At 42.5% G+C, this 15,857-nt stretch overlaps 1 protein-coding gene across 1 annotated transcript in view; it reads left to right on the forward strand.

The window, feature by feature from the left end:
- Positions 1–15,380, forward strand: part of SUCLG2 (succinate-CoA ligase GDP-forming subunit beta) — a 216,954-nt gene extending 201,574 nt beyond the window's left edge. Inside the window, exon 11 of the mRNA XM_035106696.3 lies at positions 13,700–15,380. Within this exon, the coding sequence (XP_034962587.1) occupies positions 13,700–13,815 (116 nt within the window). The 3' untranslated portion in view covers positions 13,816–15,380. The remainder of the gene's footprint in view (positions 1–13,699) is intronic.
- The last annotated feature ends 477 nt before the right edge of the window (positions 15,381–15,857 follow it).

Here is a 15,857-nt window from a genome sequence, read left to right on the forward strand (position 1 = left end):
AATTCTATCCAGATTTGTGTGTGTGTGCACGCATGCGTGGGTGTCTTTGAAATGAGATTACACACACACACACACACACACACACACACACGAGAGAGAGAGAGAGAGAGAGAGAGAGAACAGTACATAACCTGTTCAATTTTGTGTTCGTCCTGTAGAGTGCATCCTAGAGCAGATGTGGGTGAGAAATTTAAGAGGAGTCCTGTTGCATCAGACAAAAACCCTGTCTAGTCCAGCATCCTGTTCTCACAGTGGCCAACCAGATGCCTAGGGAAAGCCCACAAGCAGGACCAGAGTGCAGCAGCCCTCTCCCCCACTTGTGATTCCCAGCAAATGGCATTCAGGGCTCTGTCCTCTGGCTAACAGCACCTCTGACAGTAGAGGTGGAGCGCAGCCATCATAGCCTTTTAGCCATTGGTAACCTTATCCTTCATTCATTTGTCTAATCTTCTTTTAAAGCCATCTTGGTGGCCATCGCTACAACTTGTGAAAAAGGTCCTTGGTGTCTTCCAGAACATCCCTTTCATTGAGCAAAGATGTCCCACATTTAAAGATCTCCGATGTTTTACTCCTTCTATACTTCATTTTTATTTTGGGGGTTTTGGATCACTGGAAGCAGCGTTTTGTTACAATCTGCATTTTAACAGCACTATACTTGTAGGCCAAAATCGTGTGACACAAAACATCCACCCTCAAGTTTCGTAATCATTGGCTGAGATGCATGTAGATTTAGTTTCTTTAATCTTCCCTTGTAGCTGATCCTCCATCGCGGACCCTTAATCGTATTATCTGCTCTTCTTTGAACTTCCCACCGCTTGGAATGAGATTAAAATTAATTAAAATTAATAATTCCTTATTTTTTTATGGGGAGACTGGAGTCCACAGGTACAATAAAATACAGCTTCATAAGATGGTGAAGAGGGACCTAGTATGTTTTGCGTTTTCCATTAGGCACATTTCCCCCTAACTGGAGGTTCATGATTATTCCCATAAATCTTTACAGATTTGTGCCCTGGACTTTAAAGACTATTTGCCCACATGCAATGTATTACAAATGTCTGGATGAGTAAAGTTTTAATCAGTCAGATCTGTCTTGATTTAGCTGGATTTTATGGACAAATCTTTGTTCCCAGCTATATAATAATTACCAGCTGTTTTACCAGTGGATAAAGAAAGGATTATTCACCTGTTTGAAAATGGTAACTTTATAATTACATGTATTTTCTTGCTTGATGAGGAGAGAAAGAGAGGGAGAGGGAGAGGGAGAGGAGAGAGAGAGAGAGAGAGAGAGAGAGAGAGAGAGAGAGAGAGAGAGAGAGAGAGAGAGAGAGAGAGAGAGTATGAATTTTCCAGCAGAAAAGCCATTTCTTTTCTTTTTAGGAGCCAGGGTGACTGGAAGAACCGTGTATTTTGCATTTTAACTTGAAATAGTCATTTGTGCTGGGAAAGAGCAGCTCCTTTTTAGCAATTTTTTGTTAACAGGATTTTTATAGCAAATAGTTAAAAGTACAGGATTAAAGCCAGAGAGGCACTGCTCACACAAAGTAGACACAATTGCAAAATGATACAGGATTTTCCCTCAGTCAAGATGCTCTGGGTCAGGCATCCCCAAACTTCGGCCCTCCAGATGTTTTGGACTACAATTCCCATCTTTCCCGGCCACTGGTCCTGTTGGTTAGGGATCATGGGAGTTGTAGGCCAAAACATCTGGAGGGCCGCAGTTTGGGGGTGCCTGCTCTGGGTTGTATCTGACTTAAGTTCTACACAGAGTAGACCCATTGAAATTAATGAGCCTAAGTTAGCCATATCCATTAACTTCGGTGGGTCTACCCTGAGTAGGACTGGCATGGGATACAACCCACTGTTACCAGCTTTCCGTAAGTCTGGTCTCCAGGTTGGGGTTCCATACTTGTGTACACACGCACAACACACAAAATTCACATATCTTCATTCGTTTTAGTGGAAGGAGTAGTTCTGATTGCAGGTGTAATTTTATGCAGAGACACACCTGTTCCCTTGGATAAATGAATAGGAAACTCAACATAGCTAAGGAGACATCAGGGCTCCCATCTCCTCAACACACCACTGAATGAATAAACAAACCAGAATCTCTTTAGTTATTGGGATTTTTGACAGACATAACTATAGGTGTAGAGGAAGGGGTTATTGTATTTTAATGTTTTGTTGGAAGCCACCCAGAGTGGCTGGGGAAACCCAGCCAGATGGGCGGGGTATAAATAATAAATGATGATGATGATGATGATGATGGACCAATTCACATAAAATCAGTGCATATGGCACACCAGGATCATTGTCATCCCACCTCCATTTCTGCCTTACTTACATCATGCATTGGTGTAACATATGCAGATGATGAACGTCCACCTATTACAGTACGTAAGATACCAGATTCCCACAGAAGACACTACGAGGCAGTTAAAATTCGACATCCGACAAACGCAGATGTTCAGCTCCAGAATAAATGGTTGAATCAAAAGCATGGTGAAAATGCCTTTGACCACGTTTCCCTGCTGCTCCACATCAAAATTTTGTTATTGATTTAAGACAGGCTTCCTCAACCTCGGCCCTCCAGATGTTTTTGGCCTACAACTCCCATGATCCCTAGCTAGCAGGACCAGTGGTCAGGGATGATGGGAATTGTAGTCCCAAAACATCTGGAGGGCCGAGTTTGGGGATGCCTGGTTTGGATGATCAGATAATGTGATGTTTGAATACATCTCTGCTGGCGTGTTAGGGCCGAGGTTGAGGAAGCCTGATTTAAGAGGCACCTTTTTGAGTAATAATGTTTAACGGTGAAGGTATACCTTTTGGACTCGGATACATGCTACAAAAGATGGAGCGTGGCATACGAATAGGGGAGCTCTAGTGAAAACACGCCGAGGGACATTACTAACTGTCCCACTGCATCAAGTAAGGCATAGATTTGTATGTGGCTTCATGGCAGCCGGATATAGAGATGGCGAATCCCAGGACTAATTGCTAGGCAAGCAGCTCTTTAGCCCTGTTCAGGTGTGCAGCGCACACCACGAGGCGTAATGAGGATCAAGCCCCATCGCACGCCCCTGCCTAGCCCTGCCACTTTCCCCGCCTTGCAAAGACAAACATGTGAGGTGGGGAGCCTGTTGTGCTTACGGAGGTTCCTTGCACAATTTAGGATCTTGAGAGGGAGGTTTCCTGAATCACTTGGGGATCCACCACAATTACAGCCAGAGAGCCCTGCCGCAGACACTTCCCCTCCCAGTACACGGAGGGTAGCAGGGCTATGTTTTTTGTTATGGGCATCTGTCTGTCAGTGGAGGAGTGTGAAGTCAAACCATTGGAAGGTTGCAGTGCCTGCTGTGGCTGTAGAGACCGATACAGGAGAGACATGTTTTGTTGCAGCTGGGGCAGATGAAGGCATCTGGTTGTGCTGCTGCAGACGCGCCATGGCGTTTCTTCTCTCTACACTCCTCCCAGCAGTCATTCCTCCTGTGGTCACTACTATGGATACCGTTATTTTCTGTTATTTGGACAAGGTTTCCCCCCCCCAAAAAAAAAAATCACGTTTAGCAATTTGTCTTATACTTGGTTGATGTGGGATTGGTTGGTCTGTGGTGTCTTTGGTGGCTGCGACAAGGTCTGGCGTCTATTAGCTTTTGCCACGGTAATAGGGCTGGTGGCATTTTCTGGTTTTTGGCGGGGAAGGAACAGCTGATAGGCAGTTTTTTGTGGAGAATGGGTGGCAGCGCTGCTCAGACGGGCGAGCAATTTTCGGCAATACCCCCCCCCAAAAAAAGCTCAACAAATCTGGTCCAACCCCCCCTCCCCCCAAAAAGCTGAACAACTCTGGTCAATCCTTCGCCAAAAAATAAAAAGCTGAACAGCTCTGAGCAATCTCTCCCCATTTTCTTCAGTTTGAGTCCCCAAAAATAGGGCTCGTGTTATACATGGGGGCGTGGTATACACGGAAAAATACGGTACATGACTTGGCTGCCTGTCTCTAGGCACTGAATGGGATTCCCACCGCAGGGCTATGTAATGCGGATGGAGTGGAGGGGGCGGAGCTAAACAATGCATACCCACTTCCGTATACGATACTAATTGTGTGAATGCCTATGTAAGACTCTTGACTACTTCCCAATGCCACAGTGCTCAAAACAGTACAGTGGTACCTCGGGTTTCAGACACTTCAGGTTACAGACTCCACTAACCCAGAAATAGTACCTCGAGTTAAGAACTTAAGGATTTGTACAAATGTCTAAACCAGGGGTTGTTAACCTGGTCCCTATCTCCCACTATTGGGCGTTTCAGGGTTCTAGGTGGGCGGTAGGGGGTTCTACGGCACAAGCCGGCACAAGCACTGGTGGGCGGTCAGGAAATTTTACCATCAAGAAAGATGCATTAGTGGGCAGTAGGTATAAAAAGGTTGACCACCCCTGGTCTAAACGATGGGACCTGCATTCATACAAATCAGGAAGCAATTCTTCAGCATCCTGAACAATTCTCTGAGCAGGAATGTGAGTGTGGTCTCTCCTTATAATAATGCTGCTGTTTATGGTTTTGCTGGGCTTTTTAAAATCATTTGGGAATTAAACTTCCTTGGTTTGGAACACATTAGAATTTCCCCCATAGGAAATAATGGAAATGCTCGACTCGCTATGCAAATGCTTGCCCTACGAACCATTTCTCAGGAACGAATTAGGTTTGCATAGCGGAACCTAAGTGTATATGGATCTGCACTGCCGATCTTGTGCTTCTCCCCCTCTTTTTGTATAACTGTTTTACCCTGTGCAGCATCTTGCATGAAAATTTGACATGTTTTTATTTTCTTTCTATCTTTTATCTCTCCATGGATCTGCAATAAATGTTTGGCAACCTATTCTTAGAATTCAGGACACTTATCTGAAACTTGCCATATTGTTCATCTTCAGATGCAAGTATGCATCTAAAAGTAACACTACTGTGCCTTCTAAAAGTAAAATTAATAAATAAAAATAATAAATAAATAATGTGGGGAAACAGATGTATATTTTTCAGGCCATCAGTGGCCCAAATTTGTTTGGTGCCCAGCTCCTCAGTGTATTTAATAAAATGGTTCATCATTTTGCCCCACTTTGGAAGAGCTAAAATTTGAGGGAAATCTTCCCTATTATCTGGTGTGACTGGAGTAAGGCAGCATAAATCTCTCTTCAAATCCTATGCCTTTTCTCTTTCAAACTTGCTTTCGTGCAAGCGAAGTGCAGATTATTTTGATAGCTTTGCGTTGGAAACCTGTTTACAGTTCTCTAACACCATCCAGTGGCAGGAGGTTAATGCTGGTTTAGTTTAGAGGGGGAAGCTCCCCCCCCCCCAAAAGCCTATTTCTTGAGCTTTCTAGGTTTTAAATATTTCAGTATTTGCTGCGCTTTCTGGTGATATTCTCATTCATTTCTCAAAATAAGCAAGGTTTATCAAATTCCCGTGCTTTGTGGCAGGAAAGGGGGCGCAAACAATTGGTTGCTTCCACCCGTTTTAGGTCATGGAACGCTTTTAGCTTACGTTTCTGTTTATTGACATCCTTGAAATGTCTCCTCTGATTTTAAATAAACCTCACCATGCTGTGCATAGTTAATTTTGCTCATAGTATATCTATTGCCTGTACATCATTTGCCTGTTTCCTTTCATTTCCACAAGACAGTTTAATTCAAGTGTTTGCTTTGTGCGACTGATACCGTATGAACTACTCATACCCGTTTATATTCGTCATGAGAACACCCGACTTTGTCTATTTTTTATTATTATTATTTTTGCATGGAAACTTTTACTCACATCAATTCTGTTTACCGTCCTTTGTAGAGCTGCATGTAACTTTTGAGTTTTAAAAAAAAATGAAAACCAAAACACCAGAGAGGATATTTTTAAAAAATAATAATAATGGTTCGGATAAAACAAACTGCTGATTATTCCTTGCCATTAGTGAGAATCTTTACTACTTTCCCTTTTCACTCATTTTTGAATGGCTTTATAGAAATCTAGATGTTTTCTGAAGAAGCCTCGTGGCCCAAGTTCTAATAATTTACACTACTGCACCTACTTACACTGCCAGTTTTATGAATTTCAGCTCTAGTGAATATCCCTTCCGCTTCCTATTGAGATACTATCCATATTGGCCTCCTTGCCTGCTCTGTAGATGAAGAACTTCCAAGAGTTTCGCCTGCACTAGGAGACCACTATTGAAGTCACTGTGCATTTTGCAAATGATTTTTGCATACAGCTAGAACAAGACATACCAAAGAGCTCTGCTAGTTCAGCACTCTGTTCTCACAGTGGCCAACCAGATCCCCATGGGGAAAGAAAGAAGGGCAAAGGAATCATAGAATTGTAGAGTTGGAAGGGGCCATGAGGGTCATCTAGTCCAACCCCCTGCAATGCAGGAATCTTTCGCCCAGTGTGGGGCACAAACCCCTGACTCTGTGATTAAGAGTCTCATGCTGTATCGACTGAGCCATTTGGACATGAGTTTGCTGTCCCTTGGCAACTTTTGAGATATACTTGCATGTGTGGGTCACAACTGCCATTTAGCCAACTAAGTAGTTAGATAACAAAACAGAACTCCCCTCCCTTTATTTCTCCTGCATGCTTCCTGTCCCGCACTCAAATCTGCTATGGAAAAAAGGTTAAGTAAAATCTCGGAGCAGATTTGGAGTGGGTGCAGGTGGTTTTCCATTGCACAATGCTGTTTCGCTCATGCAATGATTTAGTTGGATACAAGCCCGGGTGTCTCTTGCCCTGCTCATATTGCTCTCCCACATGTTTTAGAAATATCTCATCTGTGTAGCAGAAATTATCCTTTATGGTTAACAGCTAAGGGGTGTCATTAGAAGAAAGCTGCTAGTATAATTAGCTTTCTTTTAGGACGATCTCATTAACATTCCCTTAAGCATTTTGATGTGGCAAAATGAACAAGGAATTTGGTTTAGGGAAGGCTGACAAGTAAAGAGGGAGCAGTACGATTTTAGATGTCCCGGCTTGATGTTTCATGGTGTTTCAAAAGTGCCAAGCCTGTAATACACCAGAGTGATAACCTCAGAGTGATCTCTCAGTGACATTTCCCTGAAGACAGCTCCAGCAACCATCTGCAGCCATGCACCTCAGTTTTGAGGCCTGCTTAGCATCAGCAAATAATTGCTCAAGGTGGAGTGTGCTGACCACTATTTTAGCACAACACCGCCACATGTCATGAGACAAACCCAGTGCTATCAGAACCTTAAAAGGATGGGTTCAATTTAGAAGAAGGGAGATTTTGACTAAGCATTAGGGGAAACTGATGGGGAAAGCTATTTAGCAACGGAACAAGTTGCCTCAGAAGGTGATAGGCTCTTAGAGGTTTATTGGCAGAGGCTGGGTGGTCACCTGTCGGGGAAGCTGTATTTCCTGCTTTGATAGGGGGTTGGACAATTTGGCTTTTGAGCCGCTTTCCAACTCTGATCTGCGATACTCCAGGTTTTTCAACAATTTCATTTCAAAACGTGCTTCAATATCTTGGTGGAATGCGGGAGGACATTTCACACAATACGTTGATTGTATTTGCGGAATCTTTTTCTCTCAGAGCATATCGTTCATTCCCTAAAAGGAGCAGGGGAGTTTAATAATGCTCAGCTGCAGTGGCCTCTGCGATTTTCAGTGTTCTGAGTACTACTCATACATGAGAAGTTAGAGAAATTAGTGTACCGGATACCTAAAAGCTACTCGTTCATGGCTCCTTTGCGCAAATAAACCACTTTACCTGGTGAATGAAAAGTTCACCTAAGATTTTATGTGAACTGAAGACACTGAAAGTCAATATACTGCAGGAGGGATTCTGTATTGTTTCTCTCCCCCCCCCCAATTTTTTTGTTGAATTTCTAAGCACTTGTTGTTGTTGTTGTTTAGTCGTTTCATCGTGCCCGACTCTTCGTGACCCCATGGACCATAACACACCAGGCACTCCTGTCTTCCACTGCCTCCCGCAGTTTGGTCAGACTCATGTTGGTAGCTTTGAGAACACTGTCCAACCATCTTGTCCTCTGTCGTCCCCTTCTCCTTGTGGCCTCAATCTTTCCCAACATCAGGGTCTTTTCCAAGGATTCTTCTCTTCTCATGAGGTGGCCAAAGTATTGGAGCCTCAACTTCAGGATCTGTCCTTCCAGTGAGCACTCAGGGCTGATTTCCTTAAGAATGGATAGGTTTGATCTTCTTGCAGTCCATGGGACTCTCAAGAGTCTCCTCCAGCACCATATAATATAACAAACAAAAAAATACCTCTACACACAAAAACAATGCAAATACAACAAAAAAATCTATCTTTACAAATTCTTATTCTTTCTTTACCATTTTAGGGTGACTGCCATTTTAGGGATTCTGTATCGTTGATACAAAAGTTGGCAAAGGGGATATCAAGAGCAGGAAAATAAAATCTTAAAACCCCTCTATGAAAGTATAAAAAGAATTTGGCACACACACACACAAATTAAAATGATCTTGATGCAATTTGGAAGCTTAAATTGGTTCAGCCTCTTATCCCGTTTAAAAATTCCCTATTCTCGTCCTGATGTGACCTGATTATAATTTATCTTCACATTCTGTGGAAACGTCCTGGCATATTCATGAGCATAAGCAGTAGTCCCCAGAATGACTAACATCCTTCTGCTCTCATTTAGGATTATCTCCGATTAAAAGGGCTGAAGCAGCACAAATTGTTAAATATTGAGATGACATTAATTACATTCTAGTGGCAAAGGAAGAGGGAGTTAAGGTCAAAACTGTGTTTGTCTTTTGGAAGCTGCATTGGGACTACATTATGTGTGCAGAAAGAAAACAGGGCAGAAGGAAGCTCCAAGCACTGCCAAGTGATAGTTTTTCAGAGATGGCCAATTATCAACAAAAAGTGGCCCAGATAAGCTCTTCTTTGGAAGAAGTTTCTGTGACCTTATTCCTGTGTTTTTCAGCACACTTGGTGCACAAACAAAGTAAAACTTACTGTAAGGTTTTTATGTATACCTCTCCAGATTGCCGGCACTGCGTGCCAAAGTTCACTTTTCCTTTAAAATGTTGCATCGGAAGTCCCTTTTAACTAGAGCTGGCCTGAAGTCGTCTGATTGCATTTTAAGACTCCACGGGGCCTCACTACACATTCAAGAGTTTTGTTCAAGCTGGAGCTGTCCCACTCTTTTAAATGTCAGATAAGTCCATTAATAACTCTTGAGTGTTTTGCAGCAATTAATCATAAGGATAATTCCCTGCTCATGCACAGTCCCAAATGGCCTCCTCTGGGCTTGCATACTCCCTCTCAGCCTCTCCTCCTGAGAAGAAATTCAGAAGCTTTCCTCTTTCCTTGCCCATGGTTTATCTTGCCACCAGGTGTAACAAACTGCGGTTAACACTAACCGGTTAGTCTCAAACATGTCATTTTGAAACGCTGTTTATGAAAACTGGCTTCTTTAAACAAACCATAGTTATTATTAACCACAATTCTCAGTTTGGGCAGCATGGGAAGTTTCTGTTAACTAAAAGCAGTCACATAGGAAGAAAGGGTGGGCGGAGCATGCCGTCCTCAAGGAGAGGGCAGGCTTATGCACATTGTGCTAGACTATTTAAACATCGTGATTGGGAACCTGTGGTCTTCCAGTTGCTTTTTGCACAACAGTGCCCATCACATAGCTGTCAACCCCCGGATTTGAAGATAAGGAATCCTATGGGGCTGTCAACTCCCGGATATGAAAGTAAGGGCGCTGAATAAGGGAATTTCCCGCAAAAAAAGGGGGGACAGTTGACAGCACTGGCCCATCATCTCTTCTCATTGGTCATGCTGGCCGAGGCTGATGGCAGTTAAGAGTTCAACAATGATGCAAACATTGTGATATTTGATAGAATAATAGACATAGGTTTAGATTCTGCTCTAACTGTCCCAATATCAATTGTGTTTAACCTTTTAGATAGAATGCATTAGCCTTGGTCTTTGTGTGCCTGCATTTTGTAACCTCCGTGCTTTCTTCCTATGCTGTGTAAACATTGCATAGCCTTCTAGACCTATCTGACCCTAGGAAGGGAAATGATGCTTTGCCAAAGATGTGTTGAGTTAGAATCTGGAGGGCCACGGGTCATTCTTGTTGTTGTTGTTTAGTCGTTTAGTCGTGTCCGACTCTTCGTGACCCCATGGACCAGAGCACGCCAGGCACTCCTGTCTTGCACTGCCTCCCGCAGTTTGGTCAAACTCATGTTGGTAGCTTTGAGAACACTGTCCAACCATCTCGTCCTCTGTTGTCCCCTTCTCCTAGTGCCCTCCATCTCTCCCAACATCAGGGTCTTTTCCAGGGAGTCTTCTCTTCTCATGAGGTGGCCAAAGTATTGGAGCCTCAGCTTCAATACGGATCCCTTCATGGATCAATGCCTTGTCGTGGCAAAGGGGCTTGAATAACTCAGAGAATCATAGAATCGTAGAGTTGGAAGAGACCACAAGAAGCTATGAGCTATGCCATGCAGGGCCACCCAAGATGGACAGGTCATAGTGGAGAGTTTTGACTAAACATGATCCACCTGGAGAAGGAACTGGCAAGCCACTCCAGTATCCCTGCCAAGAAAACTCCATGGACAAAGACGGGTCATTCAGCCCTGGTTTAACCATTCAACAAGACAGAAGAGCACAGCAGTGAAATCAGCTGAATCATACAGATGGACCCCGGCTTTGTTCTCTGATGACGTTGCTAGAATTTTTGCCAGGTAGAGTCAAGCCATGACTACTGTATGATAGGAAGTTCCTCTGCTCCATCCTGTTCTTGGAAAAAGGTATGCCGACTCCACATTCGCCACTTTGACTCTAAGGGAAAAGTGGCTTTGTCCTACTGGCATTGCTTTTTCAGTTTCCCTCCCTGCATCACAATCAAGCAGTTTTGATTAGAGGTAAATGAGTTGAATCAAGATAATCTTTTCATGGGTATATTCAGTGCAAAGGTGCATTTAGTACATTACTATAACAAGAAGTATTGCAAGTTTGGTGATACTTTGAACAAAGAAACAGGCTAAACCTATCACAGTGGGTGGTAAATGACTAGTGTAAGTGGTCTTCGGTGGTTTTGTTACTTACAGTTCGAAGCTTAGTAAACGCTATTGAACTGGCCTTCCTGCAATTGAGATGGAGAGATTTTACCTGCTGTTGGGACTGTGAAACCATTGGCTCTTAAACCTAAAGATCGATGTTCTCACTCACATGCAATTTGAGGGAAAGATTTTGCAAGAATTTTTTTCATCCGCCACAATTAAGATAATTCTGCAGCTCTCTGGTTAATGGTGATTTAAGCCACCTACTAATATTCCTGGTATGTGAAACTCATTTCATCCAATTGAAATGTAGTTACTTAACAAACGGGCATAAGCCTCTGCTTATTTTGTGTTCCAGTGTAGAAATTGAAGTCTCACAGAGAATTGAACTTCTTGAGAATCCACTCTGAATAAAAATAAGCCAACCAGCCTTCCCCTAACATGATACCCCCCCACAGATATTCTGTACTACATCATCTCTAACCATTGACCATGCTGACAGTTTGACTCCAACTCCCATCAGCCCTATCCAGCAGGGATGATGGGAATTGTGGTCCATCAGCTTCTGGAAGATCACATTCCCCATCTCTAATATTAATGCATAGTAGTAGACAAGCTCCTGTAGGGCATAGACATTTGAATAACACTTCATTGGTGCATATTTATTGAGCCGCTTTGAAGCTTTTTAAAAATGAACCACACTTTTTGCACTTGTTGCATAAGACTTAGCCAGCCCTACTTAACTAGAAGAGCTGTCGATCACTGGTAGAGCATTCAGAAGTTCAATTCCCTGGTTCAACCTCTGGCATCTCCAGGAATGGCTGGGAATGTCCCCAGTCCAAAACCCTGGAGAGCCTCTTCCAATCAATGCAGACGATAGGCTTGCCTAAAACAGCTTTCTATGTTCCTGCCATCCTGACTTACATGGGGGAAATATATCTGTTCCACGTTATACTGCCAGACACTGATCGCCTTCCCGTTGATTTATTGCAATGCTTTACTGCTCCAGGAATGAAACATAAAGGTGACTGTCCTCTTTCTAGCTTTAGTCCCAACATATACATGTGGATATTTCACCCAAGGCCCAAATGAGGTCTCCACTCCCAGGATGGTTCTGAGACGGCACTTGTCATTTTTGTATTGATCTTCCTTATTGACATTCAGTGCCTGTGCTTATTAAAGCCTCCAGAGCTTGGAGGTGGGGAGCGCCTGTCTCAATTTCTGACAGACCTTTTTGTCTTGTGCATTGCCCTTTCTCCTACCCTGTGAAAGGTGCCATCATTGTCAGGAGGTGCCCAGAGCGCATAGGAGGCTTCTGGGAAAGCTGGAATTTGTGTGATCGCTCTGCCAGAACATTTCAACTGCGCCTATCTTTTTTTCAGCATTAATGAGCAAAGAGCTACAGGATGTGAGCAGCAATCAGTCATCTCTTTTAATTAATCTACTCTCATTTAGTTATGCATGTGCCTTTTATAGGAGCTTGACAGAGTGTAACGCACACTTCCCTGAAATGTCTCTCTTAATTTATGGCATTTTCTTTTTCAAAGGGGATGCAGGGCTGCTGTTGACTGAACATGAAGTGTGCATCAGCTAATGCGGCTCTTACTATTCCGTCCTGTGCATATTTACTCAGAATTAAGTCCCACTGTCTGCTAAATGAAGCTTACTCCCAGGTAAATGTGCACAGGATTGCAACCTTAGGCTCAAAAGAGTGTTCCGTTTTTCCAAGGAACATGCATTGCATTGCAGCGACCTTAATCTAAATCAGATGTAGGGAAAAATTTAGCCCTCCATATGTTGTTGACTACAACTCCCAACATCTCTGCTCATTGACCATGCTTGCTAGGGCTGATGGGAGTAATAGCTTAGCAATGTCTAAAGGGTCAAAGGTTCCCTGCCCCTAACCTAAACAATTTACTGCTGAGCACATATTGGCCTGTTCTGAAGATACAGCAGGCTTCCAGGAGGACCTTTTACTCAGCAGTAGAACATATACTTTGCATACCAAAGGTCCAAGGTTCAACCTTTGGCATCTCCAATCAAAAAGGTTCTATGAGAACATAGAAAACTACCTTATACCAAATCAGGCCATTGGAGATTCCAGCTAAAAAGCAGGAGAAACTTTCTGGCAGTATGAACTGTTTGATAGTCTCCCTCAGGAGGTTGTGGACTCTCCTTCCTTGAAGGTTTTTAAGCGGATCTTGGATGGCCATCTGTCATGGATGCTTTAGCTGAGTTTCCTGCATTGCAGGGGGTAGGACTAGATGACTCTTGGGGTCCCTTCCAACTCTATGATTCTATTCTACCCCTCATTCAGTATTGTATACACTGGCAGGGACTTTCCAAGTTTCAGAAGAGTGTCCTTGAAGTTGTATTTCTGTGACTCTTGAAGCCTTAACAGACCCTGTCTTTGTGTTTTGAGATTATCATGTGCAGTCATGAATACTAGTGGAAACCTGCTGAGGTTTTTTTTTTTTGTGTGTGTGTGTGTGTGTGTGTGTGTGTGTGTGTGTGTTGTGATTTCACATCAAAATGTTCATTAGATGTAAAATAGGATCTCCATTCGGTCTCCTTCTTCTGGACTTGCGAAACCTAGAAGGCAAAAACCGGAAGTTAACTTTTCCCCTCCTCTTTCTCCCACCAGGGACAAATGTTCATGAAGCCAAGCGCATCCTGACTGAAAGTGGGCTCCCAATCACCGCCGCAAGTGACCTTGAAGATGCTGCCAAGAAGGCAGTGGCCAGTGTGACGAAGAAATAGAAGACACTTCCAGCAAAGGACTTTATATAACACACAACATTCCCCAAGTTGTATCGAATGTATATTTAGGATTCTTTTAACCAGCCAGGAGTAAAACTCTGTTTGGTCAGCCTAACCTATCCATAATAAATTACGAGTTTTTTGGTGTGTAAAAAAAATTAGTTTGGAACTTCACACAGAGCTCCTGTTGTTCAGTGATATTTCACAATGATCCGTGAGCACATATGATGAGTAACCACTATCTATTTCCACTCTGGTTTCTTCCTCATATAATATGCCATTGTTAGTGACTTGTAATTTTTGTAAGGTATTTTGGTACATCTTTAATGTCCTGGAGGGATAGTAGAGAATGGTTCGTCTCTTTATTGGTCATCATGGCCAGGATCCAAGGAAGCACACAATGGGAATTTTGTTTCTCAAAAACAGCAGCCTTCCAACATGGCGAGACACTTTTGAAAGTTTCACAAATGCCATTTGTGATAAGACTTGCCAATTGAATTTTTAAAAGACAAAAAAAAGACTCCAAATTGGGGTATGCCCAGTAGCCCTCAGGGTGTAAGCTTTCTGAATCTTGGCCATTTTTTAAAAAAATAGCTTTTCCAATTAGGGAAAAGGTAGAGAAATGGTTACGTTTATATTATGTCATTTGAGCCAAAATAACAGGAATTGGATTTTTTTCACTTAGAAGATGTGTACCTGTTTCACACATGCCTTAAAATTAAATGTTTGTGCTTTGAAATCCACTGTATACCTCACATCAGAAGAAAACTAAAAAATGTAGCTGTGTGAAATCATACTGATATATCATATCGTGAATGGATGAGTTTCTCGTGTGAATACTTTTAAGCAGTGAAGGGTGACTGCAAAGCATAGTGCCATGTTATATTGATAACTGTGTGTCCATTTAATACTGACTGTGACCTTCCTAATCAATGTGCATTGTTGTTGGAGAATCGACATAGCGTGCTGAAGATCTTTTTGTGGGGTGGGGGTGACAGTTCTTCAAACATTTATACTGTTATCCCACTGAGATTAGTCAAACCTGCCTAGTATGAGCTATCAGGGAACCTGCCGTCATTAAAAAGAATGTGAAAAAATATATAAACCATAATGAGAATTATTAGGGCATAATCTGGCTTGAGATAAGAACTTTCCAGTTCTGTTAATTGCGAAGAAGGTATTAATCATGTGCTTCATTTTCATTTTGCAATAAATTGGACTTTTAAGTACTTAACATTGGCTTTATCGTGCCTTTGATTTGTGGAAAGTATGTATGCAAAAAAGGTGCAGAAGCTGTTGAACTGATTCAATAACCATTATGCTTATTTCGTAATGGAAAGATTTGTTTTTTAAAACAAAAACAAAAAAACCTGGAATGTTCACTGTTGAAATCTACTTTGTTTTCGATGCTGGTAATTTACACAAGCTCTACAATCAGGAAACACCACATTGTCTAACTAACTTAAACCAGAAATTCATGTGCTGAATTTTTTGTTTAATATTCAGGAAAGACTGTTGAAACTAATTTAAATGAAAATTATCTAATAAATTTTTCATTGTTAATATCTCATTAGTTCCAATTAATGCTGTGGGTTTGTTTTGGTTTTTTCTACAAGATTCTCATGAAGTAGTAGGCAAACTGCCAATTCCAAAGCTGTGTTGGGCCCATACCAACAAGATGCACAGACAGAGCATGAGACTGCATGGGAAGGACCCTGGAGAGGAGGACTCCAGGTGGAAGAAGAAGAAGAAGAAGAAGAAGAAGAAGAAGAAGAAGAAGAAGAAGAAGAAGAAGAAGAAGAAGAAGAAGAAGAAGAAGAAGAAGAAGAAGAAGAAGAAGAAGAAGAAGAAGAAGAAGAAGACAGGAGGAGGAGGAGGAGGAGGAGGAGGAGGAGGAGGAGGAGGAGGAGGAGGAGGAGGAGTTTGGATTTGATATCCCGCTTTATTACTACCCGAAGGAGTCTCAAAGTGGCTAACATTCTCCTTTCCCTTCCTCCCCCACAACAAACACTCTGTGAGGTGAGTGAGGCTGAGAGTGTGAC

Source organism: Zootoca vivipara, chromosome 2, assembly GCF_965207765.1.
Source record: "Zootoca vivipara chromosome 2, rZooViv2.hap1.1, whole genome shotgun sequence".
NCBI lineage: Eukaryota > Metazoa > Chordata > Lepidosauria > Squamata > Lacertidae > Zootoca > Zootoca vivipara.